General features: G+C 33.1%; 1 protein-coding gene across 1 annotated transcript in view; it reads left to right on the top strand.

The window, feature by feature from the left end:
• The first annotated feature begins 3,043 nt into the window (after positions 1-3,043).
• The window catches only part of LOC149084221 (uncharacterized), a 32,374-nt gene continuing 14,169 nt past the window's right edge, over positions 3,044-21,248 (top strand). Inside the window, exon 1 of the mRNA XM_089235459.1 lies at positions 3,044-3,246. Within this exon, the coding sequence (XP_089091585.1) occupies positions 3,198-3,246 (49 nt within the window). The 5' untranslated portion in view covers positions 3,044-3,197. The remainder of the gene's footprint in view (positions 3,247-21,248) is intronic.

Here is a 21,248-nt window from a genome sequence, read left to right as displayed (position 1 = left end):
ATCAGAAACTGCGTATAATCCGCGTATCAAATTCAATTGATTAATAAAAATAACTTGAAGATTTAAAAGAGTTTTTGGTCACGTTTTTTTTAGAAAAAATTTCAGTTTCTTTTTCTACTCATATCTATACGAGATTATAAATCTAAAAAAGTTTTTTCTTCAAAAAAAAAAAAAAAAAACCATATAATAATTATGTCTATTCCAAAATCTCGGAAAATTAAATCTTCTGATTAAAACACATTGGCGTATAATCCACATTATGAAATGCCGATGGTAACTATAATCTGGAGATTTTTAAGCAGAGAAATGCAGTAATTCCTGTAGTTCCCATTGGGACAAGTATTTAAATGAATTGTAGATCATTTATCAATTATTTTACATGTTTATTAGAATACGAAGTTTATTTTTTATATGAACCCCTTTCTAGGAATTCCATTTAAAATTATTTTGTTCTGAATTTTTATTTTTTATGAGTTAATTAGAAAAACTCTCATCTTTATGAGCTAATTGCCAATTTTAAAATTTGCTGTTTCCATCACTTTAGTCACACACATTTTTGATCGAAATAATATAACTAAATAAATAAATACATATATATATACATATATATATATATATATATATATCATATAATTTTTACTTCCGAGGAACAGTTATGAGATAAACAATGTTAACTAGAGATCACTTTTTTTTTAGATGTAAATGCATTTTTAGTAATAAATCCACTTGAAGTCACAAATACACACAGTTATGAACGGAATGTACAAATAGAGTGAAAAATATGGTACGTACAAATTTTTTTTTATCACTAAGATGCTTTCTTACAGCAAGCTAAATGTTTCAAAAAAACGTGAGATATCTCTCCAAATATTTCTCTTGGAAACATGGAACTTCTCTATTTGACACTACAAGTGCGGAAACAAATATGTCTACAAAATTGAAAATATCTATAAAACGTACTTTTCTAAAAAAATTATATGTAAAAGTGCGATGAATGGAGTAAAAAAACCATCAATTTTAAAGTGAAGCATAATAAGTGAACGTTTCACTTATGAAAATGAGACATTTTCTGTATGAACGGTGTTTTGATGAGAGTTTTTATTCCAGATTCCTTATTGTATACATGGGATATCGTTGATCGTTATTTTCACATAAATCAATAAATTACCGGATACACCCCTGCTTCGGGAGTACTTCGATGTCTCTCTCTGAGATGTTAAGCGGGGTGCGTTCCTGTCCTTCAATGTTCACTGTGCAGTATATATAAAGTGCGTTCCATATGGACTTATAATAAAATAATGAAAATGTATATATATGTACAGCAAAATGCTTTTGTATTTATAAAAAATTGTTTTCAAAGTACCTTCTCTCAGATGCTCAGGTGATCTGTAATAGTCTCATCGTCCAATCCACTTTTCAAAGCATGTCTTCTTCTGGAAGCTGTCTAAGTGAACACGACGAAGTTGAAATTGCTGATAATTCTCTCTCGGGACTTCTCCTTTAACTTCGCAAACAGCTATAAATAGCAAGGTGCAAGATATGGACTATGAGAGGGTTGTGAGATGATTTAAATATTGCATTCACTTATGTTTCAGTTTTGAAAAGTTGCTTACAACACATATCGAGAAAGCATCGTGGACTGGTCGAAGCTTCAGTTGTGCGGATTTTTTTTAAAAAAAAAATCTACTTGCTTTTTGAAAAGACTATTTAAATGATGGGACTATTGCATTTCACCTGAGGGAAGATAATTTTAGGTAGAATAAATTATTTTTTTGCTATTTTTGTTGTTATTTAAGCTATTTCTCCTTGATTTTTTATGCCTTTACTCTGTGTTCGTATGGAATACACCTTGCAGATGTAAGTTACAAGTAAGGAACACCGAATATTATGAAAACAAAATTTGTGTTTTAATACACATAACTAGCCAATTGCAAAATAAATAATAAATCCAAGAATAAATGAAAAACATTCTCAACACAGCCAAGAAGCCAGAGAAGTGTTACATTATTTTTTTTACGATATTCTTTGCTCTTATGCTGTGAAAAATAATTAACGCTTCCAGTTATTGTCTACAGGAGTGGACAAATTTTCTGTTCTACTTGGGCCAGAGGCGCCCTTAGGGAATAAAATGAAAAGGTCACGTGCCCTTTACAGAATAATATTCAGCACATAATGATTTGCGAATAATAGGATAAATGTTTTCCCGTCCAAGCTCACGCTCCCTCTAAAATCTCTTTGGGGATCCCCCAAGAGGTTCATCGACCCTTATTGACAACCCCTGGTCTCTTATCTAAGATTTTTTTCGTGCAAGATCGTTTTGTTTTAATCTGTTTTCATTTCCAAGACCTACACATTACTAAATTAATGATTTCTTTTCAGGAGGGACTTTCCTAAAAAAATTTAAAGTAAAGGTTTAAAGTAAAAGAAGTGTATTAAAAAATACTGTTCAGGACATAGATTTATTTTCCCGCTTGATTATTTGAATATCCCTTGAATACTTGCTCTGTTTTCTATTTAGAAAGTATCCATTACGCCTCTAATTTTCGTGGAAAGTGTGATTATAAGTTTTAATGGGAACTTCCGGACTACCGTGAGTGTGAATGTGCCCTAAATATGTGTTGTGTAATCAAAGTGTAAAGCTAAACATGTTAATAAATTTAAAATCTTTAATAAAGTTTAGATGTTTTTTAATAGTGACACTTTCAGGGGGGATTACTTTTCGGAATAAAAAAAAATAAAGATAGTCTCGAACTACCCACACTGTGTTATTAAAAAAAAAAAGAAGGATTTTACCCCCTGCCATTCACTCACTCGTCTATTGTTTAAGCTCAATTTCAGCGCATGGGGCTTAATTTCAGGAACCGAAACCTTCCATAAAACGACATATATTCGAGTTTCAGGGAAGATTTTTATTCTGCGGGGGCCACGGTTATTGGTCGAGGACCGAGTGACGTTGACACGCCTCGTCAGAAATCAATAAGGCGGTAGTTTCGTAGTTGAGAAGCCCCCCATATAAATATGGGAGAAAGCGGCTTCTGGACCCAGGAACGGTGCCCCACGATTCAAAGATAGGGTCGGACACTGGCTGAAAAACACGACGCGAAAAAAACGTATAGAAAAAAGTAATAAAAAAATAGGAAAGGTTCTGATTTCATGATTTATATTTAGTAAAATTATTCCCCTGAGTTTATTTACTGATGGGTTTACTTGTAGCGTTCATAGCAGTACTCTTAGGACAATGCATAGGTAAGTTTTATTTATTTCTTATTAGTTTATGCTTTCCTTATATTTTCCGTAAATTTTATTTTGATCGGAAGAATAAATTTCAAGGTATGATTAACAGGGTGATCATTTTCAAGCTACAATTTTCAATGAGACAGTTTTCAAGATATAATTTAAAACATGGTGACTTTCATGATATAATTTTCAAAAATATCATTTAATATCTTAAAAATAAAATTTCAAAGGATATGGTTTATAACGAGATAATTTTCATGATGTAATTCAGAATGTGATAATTTCCAAGAAATAACTCCCAGTGCCATAATTTTCAAGATATTATTTTCAATGCGGTAATTTGCATGATGTAATTTACAGTGCAATAATTCGCATATCATTTACAGTGTGATAATTCGCATATCATTTACAGTGTGATAATTCTCAAAATATAATTTATAATGTGATAATTTTTTCAAGACATGATTTACACTATTATAAGTTCCAATACATAATTTTCAGGGTATAGGTTTCAATCTTATTATTAAATTTCGAGATTTTCTTCGAAAATCTTAAAAATGTTAGCAAACAACCATAAATGATTTCATGATTAACTAATTTATAAGTAAATCACATGCTTCGTTATATTAATTTTCATATCGTATTAAAATCTAAATAAACTTAATAGTTCAATTTTAAATATTTTTATAAAAATTTAAGAAATAATTCAAAATCTACGAATATTCAATAGTTTTTCACGTTTAAAATAACACTGCTATGGTAGTTTCAACTCAAACGACACATGACCATAAAAATATTTTAACATAAATCTTCAAACATTTCTTTACAAATTCTGTATTCCATGGTACATTTTGAGAGCAACCAAATAATTTGAGAAATCTCCGAAAAATTACATGGTAGGATGAAAAATTACCAATTTCTATGTTTAAAATCTGTTACCAATGATTATGATAATAACTTTATTATTTACAGAGTTATAGACAATAAATTTTATAATTGATAGAAATAAAATTATCTAGTTTATTTTAGTGCGTACGAAAAGTGAATTAAAAAGAAAATACAAATGCATAAATATAATTATTAAAGTAAACGAAAAATGTATTTTTTAATATTCTATGGTTCATCTGTATTGAACAAAATAATACTATAGTGGAAGCTCGTTTATACGACGTTCATATTAGGCCGAGTCAAAAAGTCGTATAATTATGTAAGTCGGATAACTGGGATATTTCTTTAAAAAATGTGTTCTCTCCCACACGCACACAAAAAATATTATGAAATTCAACGTGTTTATATGTAATTGTATCTCCAATTCTGTTATTAAAAAAAAGTCATTTCAATCATATTTGAGAGAAAAAATGCTAAATTGCGCGCATTTCAAATCACTTAAAGAAACAAAATTTAGCAGAACATTAACTTTGGAATACGACATTGGGTAAAAAATTGTAACAGAAACTTCTCGACTGGGAAAATTTCCTATCTTGGACTTTTTGGCGCTATATGATTTGTAACCAGCAGCTTTTGGTCTTTGATTTTGTTTCTCTGCTTTATAATAGTTTTAAATTTTGACTCTGTCAATGATTAAACTGTTTTGCTGGATCAACTTTCGCCATTCTTCTGAAATTCTTGTCGAATTCTTCCAAAACTTCGTCCTTTTTTTTTTAAAGAAAGCGCTTTTTGTTTTCTCCACGTTACGAACGATGGATTTGACACAACCAGCAAGCAAAGCACCGCAAGAAAAAATTCTACAGGAAATACAATCGAAAGAACTTACTGTTTATGTGTACTGAATATGGCTCTCATTATAGAAATGTCCTCTCCACTTGTTAATACAAGATTCATCGAAAGACTGGTTCCTTGTGAAGATGATGATTACAAAGAAGAAAATTAATCTCTGTCCCTGCCTCCCACGATGTCTCAAACCGCGGTCTCTCGTAAGCCGGACGAGTGCTCTACCAACTAAGCTATGGAAACAGAATATTTCCACCTTGGAGCGTATATATATGTTGGAAGGCTCCATGCATGGATGTCGGCAAAAATCAGCTAATAGCTGTGAATGGCATAGGCCACCAGATGACCACATATGTATATTTTTATAGAGGACACTTCTATATACATGTGGCCATGTGCGGCCTATGCCATCCACGAGCTATTATTTGATTGTTGCCGCCGTCCATGTGCGGAGGCTTTCAACACACATGTATATATATATATATATATATACTCTCCAAGGTTGAAATATTCTATCTGTTTCCATAACTTATTTGGTAGAGCACTCGTCCAGAAAACGAGAGAACGGGGTTCGAGTTCCCGTGGGGGCCGAGATGAATTTTTTCTCCCTTGTAATCATCATCTCCACAAATTACCAGTCTTTTGATGAATCTTGTATGTCTCTTATTGGCAGATCTGTACCTTCTAAATGCTTACCATGGACTTCCTTACCATCTGGGAATAACACTGAAAACATTTGGAAGAAAAAAATTGATAGCCGGCAAAACAATTGAAACCCGTTTCTTTGGGGTTCGAGGCGTTTTCTCAGAAACAAGCAATGAACGAATAATTTAAATGTCCATTGTAAATGACCATCGGCCAGTTCATGGGCTATTTTTGTATACGTCAGCGATCGCCCTAAAATTTATGCCTTCTGCGGTGACAATATACAAGAAGATCTGTTGCTGCAAACGCGGTTTCTTTGCATACAAAGATTGTGCACGTTTGATACATATAAATGACGTTCTTTCAAAAGATCCGGAGTTCGTGTGGGAGTGAAAACGCCGCAAAACCTCAAATTAGAGGTTTTGCGTCAAAAACAAATGAATTATGTTAACAATAAATAGCCTATAGGAACCAATTGCGTCCGAAGCCAAATATCGTTTAAACGTGAAAGGAGTACATTTGATCATTTTGATCATTTTTGTCGCACCATCGTCATTTTCTGCACACGAAGGCTGATCAGACCGGGATCTACAATTTATTGCCGATTCCGAACTGCAGGCTTTTTTATACTCATAGGCAGGTTGGTGCTGTAACCCCTCGATGCGGGTCTCCCTGTCGTAGCAATTTTTTCTGCGGTCATGTCGCCTTTTCTGTTGCACCCCTGCGTTAGGAAACTTTTCTAACAAAAACGAACCGGGTAACTCGCGACAGCTCTAAACATCTATTAAAGAATGTTAGAGGTGCAGCGGTTCTCAACCTTTTTTGACTTGTGGAGCCCTTTTAAGTATATAATTTCTACCTCGAATCCCTGTTTGACTAGAGGAGCCCTTTTTGTGTATAATTTTTATGGCGGACCCCTGTGTAGACCTTTTTTTTTTCATTTATCTATCAAATTTACAGATTTATTTTATTTTCATCGAGTCGCTGCGGAGCCCCTGGGAAGTGCATACGGAGCCCCAAGAGCTCCGAGGAGCACCGGCTGAGAACCGCTGCTTTAGTACTTGAGACTAGTATCTTATAACACATAATTCAATAAGTAATTAAAAAATCAAAATGAACATTAACTTTTTAGTTAGAATTGCTAACCAGAAATAGCAATTCTAATGTCTGTACAGTAATGGCTGGTATTGGTTATAACATGTTTCATTCAGGATACACATGTAAATTTTATTTCCCCCTCATCTTCGAGTAACTTGATAAATGCTTTAGTATAAATGATTTAATTATGTAATACATTGATAAAATATTTTTGTAATCGTAATCGAAATTGGAATTCTTCAGTTGCGAAATGTATTTTTTCGCTCGATAAATCTTAAAATACTAAAATAAAATACCATCTACATAATAAAAAGAAAAAGCCTACATAATCGTGAAAAAAATGTCTACATAATAATTAAAAAATATATAAAAATAGCCTTTAGAGTAAATTAATGGTTTTCGTAGTTTAGAATAAGAATTTTATGAAAGGTTTCATTTTTATATTAAAAAAATATAGATGTTCTTTGAAGTTGTTGGCATCCACACTAAGGCAGGAATGCAACGTAGGCACGAAAAAATGAGAATTTTTGTTCTCGTCTACTGATTTAATGATACGTACGCGTACTGTTAGGGTTCAGCAGCATAATTCAAACACTGCTTTGGAGGTGAAAAGGGAGTAATTTGCCTCAAAGGTAATAGGAGACAATCAGAAAGAAATGGTATTATCTTGATCGCATCCCTTCTCGAAGATCCCGGGTTTATTGGGGCTAAAGCACTGTATACTCGTTCTGTTGATGGAAAGTACCAGCTGGGATTAATTTCTTGTGATTCCCTAAGGGTTTTCAAGAACCTAAAAACCACCTGATTCCACATGGTGACCGTCTTTCTGATTTCCTTCAAAACCCAATCTGAAGAAAATCACCGGCTGCATAATATAAACCGGGGTAACTTTAGGACAAGCATTATTTTCATATTTGAAATTATGTGGCGGGCTTTGTTTACGTGCTATCATCACATTCTTCATCAAGAATTGTTCACAACAACAAAACAATTAGCAAAATGCGATGAGATGCTGGAATATATTCTGAGTGATGCTTCCGAATGTTGACGCCTTGTGTCTCCCCTATTCAGTGATTAAGTAATTATCATAACTTTGCGAAACCTCTTAAAACTTTGATTAGTCAAAATTGTACGTGAAATGAAAACAAAAAAGTAGGTAATTAATTATTCAATTTATAATTTCATGATTATTAATTTTCTGTTTGAATTGTTTCTGTATGTTAAGTAATCTTTTACGTAATAAAATTTAAACATATTACATTTGTTGGGAAAACATTATTATATTGCTGTCTAAATTTTGGTAATGTTAGAACAATTTATTTTTGTTTGTTGTGACCTTTGAATCCGAAGTTAATTACAAGAAATTTCCGTACCCCAAAAAAAAAAATAATAATAAAACACAATAAAGATGATTTGTTTCTAGTCGACATGAGAAGAAATAGGATTAATTTAATCTTAATTAATTATTATTCGTATAGTTTTCACCTATCGGGTTTTATTGAAACAAAAGTTTTTGTTTCAATAAAACGTTGTGTGTATTTTACAAACGTTGTGCAGATTTTTACAACTTCCCATCACGTGTTATTTCAGAAAAAAATGTTGTTTAAAGCTTAACTTTTTATTTTTGTTTTTATAATATATTTTATATATTGATACTTTATATATATATAATATTTTATTATATTTTATTTTTATTTTTTATTCAGGATAATTTAGTTTGTTCACTTAATTGTTGAAAGGTGTATAAAAATAAAACTTCTAGTTCTCTCTCTCTCTCTTCTTATACTTTAAAAGAACGTTACTGAGTGAAAACTTAAAAAAAAGTTTTTAAGAAACAAAACTAAGAGAGAAATAGCCATTTTCAAAATAATATGATTCATTGTAAAACACCTTCTGCAGAATTTCTACAGGCTAGTATCGGGGTAACAATTAAACAATAATACTAATATGGCCTTCATAGTAGAAAAGAGGTCTTGTCCTAAAGTTACCCAGGATTATGGTGTAACTTTAGGACAACAGAATATTATGTCTCTCCCTATTTATTTTATAAACAATCGGGTATGGTAAGGAAGCTCTGTTGATTGTAGCTATATTTCCCTTCAGAAATTATGTTATCAGCAGACAATGTGCATATACCATATTGAAAAATGTGCAATTCTCGTCCTAAAGTTACCTCGGTTTACGGTATATATAAAACAAGTGAGTAGGAAAATAATTAATAGATTGATGTGTCGAGCTCTAATAAAACTCCTCGCCAATGTATTTAATTATAATCCTTTAATATCAACAATTGCCCTTAAAACTGAGCGTCATAGCTTCATAGAATTACATAAATCCGATAAGCTTCCTAGCGTGTTTCATGAAATATGCTTTAGCCGTAAAACCCAATTTTAGAATAGAAGCCTGTGATTTGAGTTTCGATCTTCTTAGACCTTTTGTCTTCAGCATATCGATGGTAAACGATATGCATGAAGTAAATTGAATTCCCGTGAAATTTCTAAATAATATGACAACGTGTCCTGCAAGTCCTAATTCGGCCTCTATCTAATCAACCGTTCGTCGTAGAGGAATGGTTTTAATTTAAATAATGCTCATAATATGTGTTAAAAAATCAACCTGCACTAGTTTTGACGATACAATGGGTCACAAAATAGATAATCCACACGGATAACAAAAAAATTTATACGGACACCCTGTCCTAAAATAATCAGTTAGAAAGTTGTTGCCCTGTCCCTTCTGAGTCCAACAAAAAAAAATCACGTTTCTAAGTGCAATATTCGCTAAGATATTCGAATTAAAAACAGAAAAAAATTGTAAAAGAACAGTATAAAAATAATGAGAAGAATCGTTGTCCGTAGTTTATATACTGTTGTTTCGCAATTTCTTTTGTGATTTATGAATCCAAATTCCTCAGCGAATATTTGACTTAGTAACGTGAATTTTTTGTTGGCCTCAGAAAAGACAAACCAACAACTTTTTAATTCGTTTTTTTTGTAAGACAGGGTGTCCATATAAAAATTTAAATATTTTACTTCGTGACACATTATATTGTTAAAACTGGTAAAGGGTGATTTTTAAACAGATTTTGAGCATTATTTAAATTGAAATCATTCCTGTACTACGAACGGTGGATGAGATAAAAGCCGAACTAGGACTTACATGACATCCTGTATAGGCACATAATAATATAGAAATACTTAATAAGTATATTCTGTAGATTATCGAATCTGCAGAAATCTGTAATTTATAATTAGAATAAGATTTATGCTTTTTTAGTGATTGTACATTTTCAGCCAATTGGTTGTACTTTTTTAGCAAATTCATTTGACAGGCATTGGGAAACACAGGCCGATATTTTCAAATGATCGATGTGATAATTACCCTTTGTGTATTTAGTTACTAGGTTTTTCTTCTGAGTATGACAGCAGAAACTTGATAAGATTAGAATCAGGAGACTTATTACAGGCCAATTCAAAAGACCTGATTTTTCACCTTTTGTGTTTCATAGATCCTTTGTGTGCCAATAACATAAAGTCCGTGGATCCCCAACTTAACAAAATAATATTCAGTGTATCGCAATGCAGAATTGTAAAAACAATGAGTTAAATATTTTTTCATCCAAGCTTCATGAACTTCTTGAGTTCCTTCCATTGACTCCAAGGAGTGTGTCTGACTCCGGTTTAAAAGAACTCTTGTCCTGAAGCAGACATTCGCCCGTTTTTTAGTCACGAGCATTACCTTATCCATCATCAAAATAATAATAATAACTCTATTTACATATGGGGCAGTCCCCTGCAAGGATGGGTAAAACTGGCACCGTCATGGCCGCACGCAAGTTTTTTATGCTCCATCATCAAAAGAACAGCACACTTACGGCAAATTAGATATACGTATGCTTTTGAAACAATATGATGTTATCACAAAATTTGAATAAATATGCTTTTAATCTTTTGTACAAGGCGTTTAGTTGGGACGTTGATCAGATGCTCGCGAGCTTGAAATCAGGAATGAGCACCTGGGATGCTTCAGGGTGCTCGCAAGCACCCTGAAGCATCCCAGCAACAGTTGTGTGATGCCTGGCCTAAAGCACTGGTGCCGGTATATAGGCTTCTCCACAGCGCGACCCAACCCGCAAGGGTAAAAGGCTTATATCCCTGGAGGGACAGAGCCTGGGCCGTGACTGGTTTGTCGGTATATAGTCTTGTTGATTGGTGACATCGAATAAATTGAAAAAAAAACAACAACCCAAAAGCGTTTCTACGAAGTGCTCGCCTAGTCTCCGGAACCTTTCGTATACTGAACAATTGCAACTCTTGGGCAACATTCTGTGGAATGGCACAGGCCGATCAATGACTTGAGACTGTTGTATAAAATTGTCTACGGTCTAACCCAGGGAGTTCTCAAACGTTTTCCACCCGTGGCGTCCCTTTTCCTAATCAACGCTTAAACGCGGCTCCGCAAAGCAGAGAAACAGAATATCTTCAAAAAAACTTCTTGAGGAGGTTCCATGGTGTCTGTGAGCTTGGACGAGTAAACAATTAAATCATCGGCATTACATTCCCATGTGATGCATATTATTATTTTGAGGTGTTGGTGGCTTTTATCTTATTGACAACGGTCAATAAGATACCTCTAGCCTTCGTCTTATTCAATTTTTGTCACTCCCCGATCATTTGCTGTGCATGGGAAATAATTAGCCGGGACCTACAGTTTATTGTCGATTCCGAACGGTTGGTGTAATAGCCCCTTAGTGTGAGACTCCCTGAGGTCACAATCTGCTTCTGTGGCCCTGCCGCCGTTTCTGTTGTACTCCCCTCTTCCCCCGCGTCAGGAATGTTTCTGACAAGGACGAACCGGGAATCGAACTAGCGACACATCTAAACATGCTCTGGTAATTTATGCGAGTATCTTATCGACATGGGCTACCGCGCCCTCGTCTTATTAGAGCAGAGTCCGTGGAACACAGAAGATTGAGAACCCTCCGATCTATAGGCATCTTGAAACAATAGAATTAAAATAATTTGAAAGGTATTTGAGGATCTATTATCACTGGGATAACTATATTTATATTTAGGTAATAAGTGAAATTCTTACTAGTATTTGTTAAGGACATTTCCGCATTTCTCGTTATTTCAGCCAATGGGTTATTTAATGGGTAATTTTCTTCTTCTGGCCTTTGCCTTTGTATATTTTTATAAATATCACAAGGGCTGGAATTGTATTGTAAAATCGCCATCTGATGCCTTTGCTAGTTGGTAAGAAGTACCGAACATTGAACTCTCGTCTTCATCATGGTTTCTCTAATATTTCAGTCAAAAGAAACAATGGGTGCTTAAAACACAATTGATTGTCAAAGTAAATCACCATTGCCAAATGTTGTTAGTATTATTTGTCCTTCGAATCGTTCGTGATAGCCTTGATCTCGCTGAAAGCAATTGTTAATTAATAGAGAAATGACTGCCTGCTTGTCCTAAACGTATTACTCGTAAATGTAGATATAAAACGTTAAAATTCCCAAAAAGACACAATTCTCCTGATTACTAGTCAATATGCTTATGAACGGATAGTTTCTGATGGAAATGTGTCACATGTTTGTCACATATGCTTCCATCAATATCAATTAACTCCTAATTAATTGTCCGTTGTCACGAGTATATCAGCCTGGCAATGGTAAAAACTCGGTTAATATACGCATAGCGTGTTGAAAATGAATTTAACATTCATTTTTTGTTCTGTGTCATACCAAATGAAACGAAAGAAATTTATTGCTGTCTGCGCATTTTCATTCATGTTTTATTATTATTTTTTACTCCAAGTGGACCTTTATTTCAAAATATTCTAGAATTTTATATTAAATGATAATTTTTGTCTTGAATTTGTTTTCATTTTGAAAAAAAAATTAATATTTCCCGTAGTGTTTTCCAATAGTGTTTAATTCAATTAATATTTATTAATTAAGAATTTCCATCAGGAAATTGTTTTGATGTGTGCATATTCTTAATATGTCGCAGAAAAAAGTTTTAAGGAAAATTATTAGTCACATCATAAATTTCTCGCTTTAAAATAAACAAAAATTTGATACTTGATAGTAATTAATTACTTTAATATGCCTGCTGATGTGTTGCGAAAAACCGCTCTCTCTTTATATATTAGTCAGTACGTCACATCTCATTAAGGTGTAGATTGTTTTGTATCTCATTTGATAACTGAATATTTATCTAATGAAATTCAATTTTGTTCAGATGGCAAATAAAGGGGTGTTGAAGCGTTTTCATGTCATAGATAATGATTATTATTTAGAAAGAAAAGTGCAAACAAAAAAATTATTTTACCATTTTTTCATTGTGTATTGAAAATTGAAATGCAGTCGGTCTCGCTTAATCGGGTAACGGATAACTTGATAAACCGCTGAAAAAATACTGCAAAATCCTCTGGAACCAAAATTTCTCCCACCATAGAGACAATGTTAAAGTTCCCCTTTAATGTGATTTCTAAAACTTTTCCTCACTTAATCGAATATTGGAATTCACGCGAAAACTCTAAATGCATATCAACCTCTATGCACATCATATTTTTATTGAATAAAGCATTCAGAAATCAAGTAAAATATATGAACAGTTGAAATTTATGAAAAATCTAGAAATGGTGCCCTTTAACATCAAAGTTATCTTCAGTGCATTGAATTATTTTATTCTATTTTTTGTTCTTCTTTTAGTCCGTAGACGACGCTGACTTTTCAAATGAAAGAAAAAGTCGAAAAATCTGCACAAACGACATGGTTTCACGCAATGTCTTAAAAGTGGAAGAATAAAAAAAATACGCGAAAAAAGAAACAATTTCTGTTTGTGAGACAGATTGAATGTTTTTGAAGCAATAATAATAATAAGTGAGAATGAAATTGCCAAAGAGTATGGCATTTCTTAAGCTCTGGTATCAAACATTACAAAAAATGTGGATGAAATTGAAGATTTGTGAAAGAACGGAAGCTCTTGATCAGAAAAAACGGAAAAGAAAATCCAATTTCGACGCGAGCCGACTAATTTCTATATTAGCTACTATTAAACTCCATTTACTAACTTCTATATTCACAGTGGTTTTTTGCTGAGAAGCCAAATATATTGTGCATCATCATTAATTTCGATGGTGTCGAGAAAGCCGTATCACAGTGGTTTCATGCTAAAGGAGCCAAAAATGCATTAAATCCACCTTGCTATGATTAGGCAAGAAACAAACAAACAATAAAAAAGGAAATCGCCAAAAATTTTGAAAACTCCGAAAACATAAAAACACATATTATGATAATTATATAGTTTCAATTTACAATTTTTTTCCTTTCTGTTGATTTTCTCTCTCAGCATTGGGTTAATTTCCTTTTTGAATTCATTTCGTACTATATGCATACATAGGCCTACATAATATTATATTCTACTTGCTTTTGGTGCTGATATTAGGTTATTATGGAAAGATACTTAATATCTGATATTTAATTAATTCTGTACTAATTTCGAAAAACGAACAGTCCCATGGGTCGCGAAGCTAGTTCTGTTATTCATTCGGGTCGCGGCTGAGAAATGTTAAGAACCCTTGATTTAAATGATTAGCACACTTCACTAACTTCTGATACGACAGACACATGGTATAGGTTCCGTCCAAAGGATTTAGGCTAAACTATTTGTTTACTTATTATTTCTTCACTACGATGGAAAGAGGCCAATCAAACGTTAGTTTTCTTACCTGATACTACAGTAGTTTATAATTCAAAATAATTTTGCAGGTCGTGAAACGTTAGTACGGAGTGCTTTCATCTGCTATAAATACACGTTATATGAGTGATCAACAGCATGAAGAATGTGTTTACATGATGCGAATCTCAAGGCAAATTGCCGGAAACTCTATAACCCACGTTGTGTGGAACCGTAATTTCATCGTATCGTTTTTCGCGATTTTGTAGTATAAGTAAACAGCTCATCTCGCTCTCTCTCTTAAGAACGCTCCACTATGTGAGTTGTCGTGGAATTTTCAGGGTTTGATTTAATTTTGAAGACTTATGAAAATTAACTTATATGCTTGATAGAAGAAAATAATTGAAAGCACTCATTCGGTTAATTTATCTCGTAACGAGTGTCCTTCTTTTTTCTTTGATATGAACACATCAATAACTATCTTTACTAATTATATCTCTAACACGCTCAAGAAAATTTCTGAACCATTCTCTCCTGCCCGACGGCAATTTTTATTTAATTTTTCAAGATAATCTCTTTTACTTTTCTTTAGTTTAAGCAATCATATCATTTATCGTTAAAATTATATGTAATTTGACATTTAATCGGCTCTCCCCTCTGCCGGATTTTTGTATCTCACTAACATTCTTGAATGAATGTTCTATGGATAATTTTTATTGTGGAAAATCAGGTCAGTAATTTTTTTTTATTTCACATTTTTATTTTGTTTAAAGATAGACATACTTTAGCAAAACGCAAAAATACGGATATAGGGTGTCCCATAAATTCATAAATAGTTTAAAAATTTATAAAAATTGAAGAATTTGACATATTTGAGTGCTGTTTGCGAAAAAGTTATTCTCATGGGGAGGGGGGGGATTTTTTTTTCGTGCAGAAAAAACTAGTACAAATATTTGTCAAAAGAAAGCGCGAAATAAATCACTAGAAATATGCAAATCTCAGAATCCTATAAAATGTAGCACGCACGATTAACAGCTCATTTATGAATTTTCCTGTTTGTGCCACTCCATAAGGTTTCATTGAGATATTGAGATGTTAACTATTGGTGGATAACTATTCGTGAAGTTGTTTTTCCCTCTTCCACGAATTGTCAGCTGAAGATTTTCAAACGTTCCGGAGTGTGAAGAAAGGTTCAGGTCTAATCACTCCTGCCGAATAGGTGTCACTGGTCCTCAATCGACAACTATTTGAAGCAATAAATTTACTTCTCTTTACCGAAGTCCTCCCCCACCCTCGTGAGAATAACTTTTCCGAAAACTGCATATATGCCAGTTACTTCAACTTTTATGTCTTTTAAACTATTTACATATTTATGAGGCACACTCTGCATTAAAATTTTCATGACGATTCTAAAAGCTTCTATGTACTATTTCATTGCCAAATATACTGCATAACAAAGTGGATTTAAGCATTGCATTTGATGGTAGTTTCACATTTTAGACTCATTGTATTGCTATTTATAAATAATTTTGACATCATAATTAATCATTTGATCTATAATTAATAGTAATTTATGATTTATAACTAAAAAAATTGATTCATTATTAATAGCTAAAACATATTACTAAGGTTTAAAAAATTATATCATCGATTACTTTGATATATTTCTAAAATTCTACATAATTAATATTATCACAGAATTTTTGGCGGAAAACCTAATACATACATATATATATATATATATATATATGTATGAAAATTTGAATATTAATGACGCTTCTAAAGAAATATGACTTCATAATTGAAACTGATTATTTGATAAACCATAACACTGTAAATATCTGACATCAAATTTTTATTAAATTTCTCATTCAGTTTTTCATTTGTATTTATTACAAAAATGAGCTTGAATATAAGAGCATTAAGCGTAATTTTATAAAAGAAATTGATTAGTCACACAACACATTCGTGACAAAGTAGACATTAGTGAAAGTTGTTTCCGCCGCGTGTAACATCGCTGCTACAATTTAAATAACAAGCATATATTAATTTGAAATTAGTTAATCTCTTTGTAACGCTATACATTTTTCATGAATGAAATGGAATTCTTAATTCAAACACTAGAATTAGAAGAAAATTCTGGAACGATTGTGGTTTTATACGTGGCTCCACGAATCTCAAAGAAGATGTGGTAAAATGTTCTTTCAAGTAAACATCATCAGACTTTGTTCTTAAATACGGAGCTTCTTATTTACATATAGTCAATTTACCCTCACGCTTCCGAGTTGTTTAATATTGCAATGAGATGCGGAGAACTCGTCGCTGCTTTGGACTTTCCAAATTGTGCTAATAAATTCCGAACTTGTTAGTCATTGATCCCCGGTGACATCTCGAAATTAAAGCTAATACAGCTAATACTAGATCTTAGAACTCAGCGCAGAGGGTGTGTTTACTAACAAATACATATTCGCTCACCCCGTGTATGAGAGAATATGCTGCTTCAGTTGCTCAAGTGTTTGCGGTTATTAAACGTAAAACACGAAATTAAATTCTTGCTTTCACCCGCCATGCATCGTACTAACTTCACAATTTCGTCTGGACCATTAAAGTCTCCGTTTCATTAAGGCCTTCGGTTTTATTCGGTACATATTTATGAATTTATTCATAAAAATGAAATATTCTCATGCCTTTGGTTATTTTGCGCACCGCTCAATTAGTTTCCACGGCGGTAGCGTCGATGTAATAATTATATATCTTGACTTAGAATCCTGTTGCCAATGTTGTTAACTTTCGTATGAAACAGTGTAGATTCCCTGATACAATTTCTTGTAGTCAGCTTTTCTTCAGAAAAATATTTTGGTGTCCTAGGATAATTCTAGAATTAATTGATAAAATTGTTTTATCATCATTGATTCTTCTCGAAAAAAAAAGTCAGAATAATATTAATATATATCTTTATCTTTGAAGAGTGTGGCTATAATATAAGTTATATAAGTTTATATTAAAAAAAAAGTAATTCATGTGGTGTGTAGCTGTAAATATATTAATCAACTGAACCAGTGTCGGTGATGGTGAACTCCTGGGAAAAATTGGCTAAAATTGGTAAATGGGGAGGGGGGGGGATTTTTTAGCGTTTGTGGGAAATTTTGAGAGTTTTATCAAATAAAAATAATTACTTGTTTATTTATTTATTTATTTTTGATTTTGTGCTTTCATAAAGCTAAATATACTACTTGGCTAGGCATTTTTACCTATATATGGCAGCACATTATTTCTGAATTTTTAGGGGAAAACTTGCTTAAAAGGGGAATTTTTGAGGTAAATATGTACTTGATGAGATCAGTTAGTAAAACGAAGAATTTCTGTTTATACAAAAGGTAATGGTTCAAAAAGTTTACACAGCATCAACATTTCTTATCAGTGTTATCCGAAAGAAAATTTTTGAAGGGTAATTTCACTCCCCTTCAAAATTTTAAGTTGTAATTTTTTAAAATAAGGGATATTTCTTTATTGCAAGCGGAGTAATACTGTATTAAGGAAATACGCGTACTTGGAATTTGAAGGAGTATTTTCAGACTCCTGTACGAAATTTGCAGGGGTAAAAAATTGAATTTTGATGCATGAATCACGCGTCTAGATGCGTATTGGCGAAAAAAAAAACTGCTTCTGATCATCATATTATTTTACTAAAACTTATGTTATTTGAGATAGGAATGAAATATTTTTAGGACGTATTTTTCGTGTTATAGGACATACATTTACAGTTTTTAAGAGCATAAATGTATATTTTATAGAACATTTTTTTAGAAGTTTTATAGCATAAAAATCCTAGCCCTAATGATCACAATATCAAATAATTTTACTTTTTATTAGGAAAGTCAGCACCCTTTACTGGCTCAATAGAGAACAAAAATAAGATAATTAATTCAAGTACGTATTAGACAACTATACTTGTGGAGGCCAGTACCTATTCTCAAATGTTTTCATCTTTACTTAGTAATATATTTTTCATTAATTTCAAATGTTTCATTCATTAAAAACATTATTTATATTAACAGGTGACGTGTGATTAAGCGAGAAAAAAAGTCGTTGGAATTTATCATATTAGGCGGGAAAGTTTTTTGTGCCGAAGAATTTTGTCAGTTTAAGCGTGATAGCAGTTTATCTGTTATTCGATTAAGCGGGGCTGACTGTGTTTTCGTGAGTAATCTTGATGATATTTCTATTCCACAAGTAGCACCTCTGTCTCAGTAAAGATTTTCAGATGTATCAAATAAATGTCTTATCATCGACTTGGGGGGGGGGGGTGTGCTACCTTTTTGTCCGGTCCTTAAGCCCGAATTTGGTCCTAAGGTTAGGATGAAAAAGAAATGGATCATTTGAGACGTTAATTGGTTTACGAACTAATTCTAATTTGGGAATAAGTGCTCTTTAGAAACGAGTAGGTGGCTATGGCTACCACACCCTTGATAATTTAGAAAAGAACCTTTAAGTCTCACACTTATAAATTTAGCTCATACGGATATCAACTTTTCGCTTTATGCGCAGAACTGGTCTTTTCAGATTCAAGAGTGCTCTCCAAGTAAACTGAAGAAGAAGATTCAGACTTTAATAACGATTGAGTGTTTTGCATAAACAAATACCAGATTTAGAGAATTGTTTTAAGGAAGAAGAAGAAAATACATTCGATTAATTTGCATTTAGATTAGTAGTGTTGTCAGAGACATGGCGAAACAGCCACAGATACTGCAACAAAATTTTACATGGTGGGGGTGGGGGGGGGGAGTTAACGAAACGGCCAAGTATAGGTTTACGTTTCTTGTCACTAGATTCTTAGAACACTGGGAATTCCACTGCATGAAGTCCGACTTGAATTCCAGGGATTTTAAGCTCACGATACGCACACCAAGTAATTAAATTAGCATTTATTTTATGCGATCTTCTAAATGTTGTGTTTGGTTTCGTGAGAAAGATTTATGTTTCAATTTTGTATGTAAATTGTGTCCTAATACAGGAAAGTAATTTGTAATGAAAAACATTCAATGTTCTAATGGTAGCTACATATATATAGACCGATAAATTTTCTATAGCTTTACATCATTACATTTTATTTAAGGACAGTCTAACTCCGATTTAACGAATCGGAAGAAACCGACATTTTTATTAAATCTGGGTAAAATTTATCAGGAGCATAATCACACTCGAAACGGAAAATTTAAAAAGCTACTTGATGCGGGGTTGCTGTTACAACTCATTTCTGACACCAATTGAAAAAATTTACATATAACTTAACCTTCTTAGGTTGTTGCAACGTAGCATACACCTAAGGTATTCGGGTCAAAAATGACCCACGGTGCAATTTTCAATGTTATTGAATTATGGTCACATTTTATCAATGTTATTGCCGTAACTGTTTATTTAGCTATCATTTATGTCTTTTCTGTATTTGTATATCATTTAACGTTGTCTTACAGGTAAGTTTTCGTAACCATAAGGAAGTACATATTTGTGAAATAAAAATGCAGTAATTTTTTCACTGCTGAAAATCACACTGTAAACTTTCAAATACAATACAATGCAGGATGTATTTTCCCTATATTTATTGCATATATTTATATTTACATTCAATGGATAGAACAATATTATCAAAAGAAAAATCACGAAATCGTGATAAAATATTTCTTACATTTGGGCGTTTGACAGTCAATGAAAGGAACTAATAGAAAAAATTTTTCATTCTTTAGTCATTAAGTTGTTCCATTCATATACAGTTGTTGCCCACTTGGGTGAAATGTTTCTTACAAATGAACTGTCCACATTTGAAGCACTGTTTTGGTCAGTCTGTGGGCACAAGCGGCATTTTGCTAGTAATTGCTACACTTCCAGATGCTTCAGATCGGGATTCGGGTTGTCCTGAGTTTCGAATGTTCACCACCGATTGTCGGGCAGCCCTTGCTCTTGTCAAAAGTTTCCTTCAATATGTTGGATAACCAAAGTCATGCTCAGTTTCAAAATGAAGATTCTCCTTTTATGAAATGAGTTCATTTTCCATTCTGGATTGACCTTAATGAATAGTAGTACGTATGAATTATACGCGGAAATGTCTAGGATGTTGGAGAAAACTACAATGGACCATCTGTTTTTCTTCCTGCGACAGGAATAGTGAGAGGCAAGTTATTCTAAAGTGTCTACTCCTTCTTTGGTGCTGTTATAATCCAAAATAATTTAAGGTATCTTTGTTTATGTATCTGCTACATTTCTATCACGGTGAAGCGTACTGTGGAGTACTATGCACTTGCCTCTTTTCCGAATGTACGATACAAGAGCCGTATCCTATGTAAATACAAATGTTGAAGTGTACTTTGGAGCCCCTTTTGCAAGCAATTGCGGAGGAATTGTTGGCTTTTAATTTCTGATTGTTCCAATCAGTGTGGTTTTTCTTCCGAAGAAGCGGCTCAAGTTCATACGACGTGAAAAAGTGTAGTTTGCGACGTGAAAAAGTGTAGTTTGCGACGTGAAAAAGTGTAGTTTGCGACGTGAAAAGTTATTGTTTGAGAAAAAAAACAACATAAATGCAGAGTATTCGTCATCAATAGTAGAAGTGGCGTATCTCGTAGGCCCTGGAGGCGTATTCCAACATTTTCTGCCCCACGCCTTCCACATGAGGCTTGTGGTTCTGATTTTCATACAGTTTTACCATCTTTGCTAAGTAGAGTCGCCGTCTGACCTCTGGACTGATCAAATTCGTCATCTGTGTCATCATCCGATGATGACAGTTCATTTTCAGAGACGTGATCGTCGATTTCTGCAACAACTTCTTCCGACAATGCAAGCAACAATTGCTCAATTTCTTTA

This window comes from Pholcus phalangioides, unplaced genomic scaffold (genome assembly GCF_987345545.1).
Source record: "Pholcus phalangioides strain wild (caught in Gottingen) unplaced genomic scaffold, Ppha-v1.0 ptg000008l_1, whole genome shotgun sequence".
Classification (NCBI taxonomy): domain Eukaryota; kingdom Metazoa; phylum Arthropoda; class Arachnida; order Araneae; family Pholcidae; genus Pholcus; species Pholcus phalangioides.
Note: the sequence above shows the minus strand (reverse complement) of the source record. Positions and strands in the feature narration are given on the sequence as shown.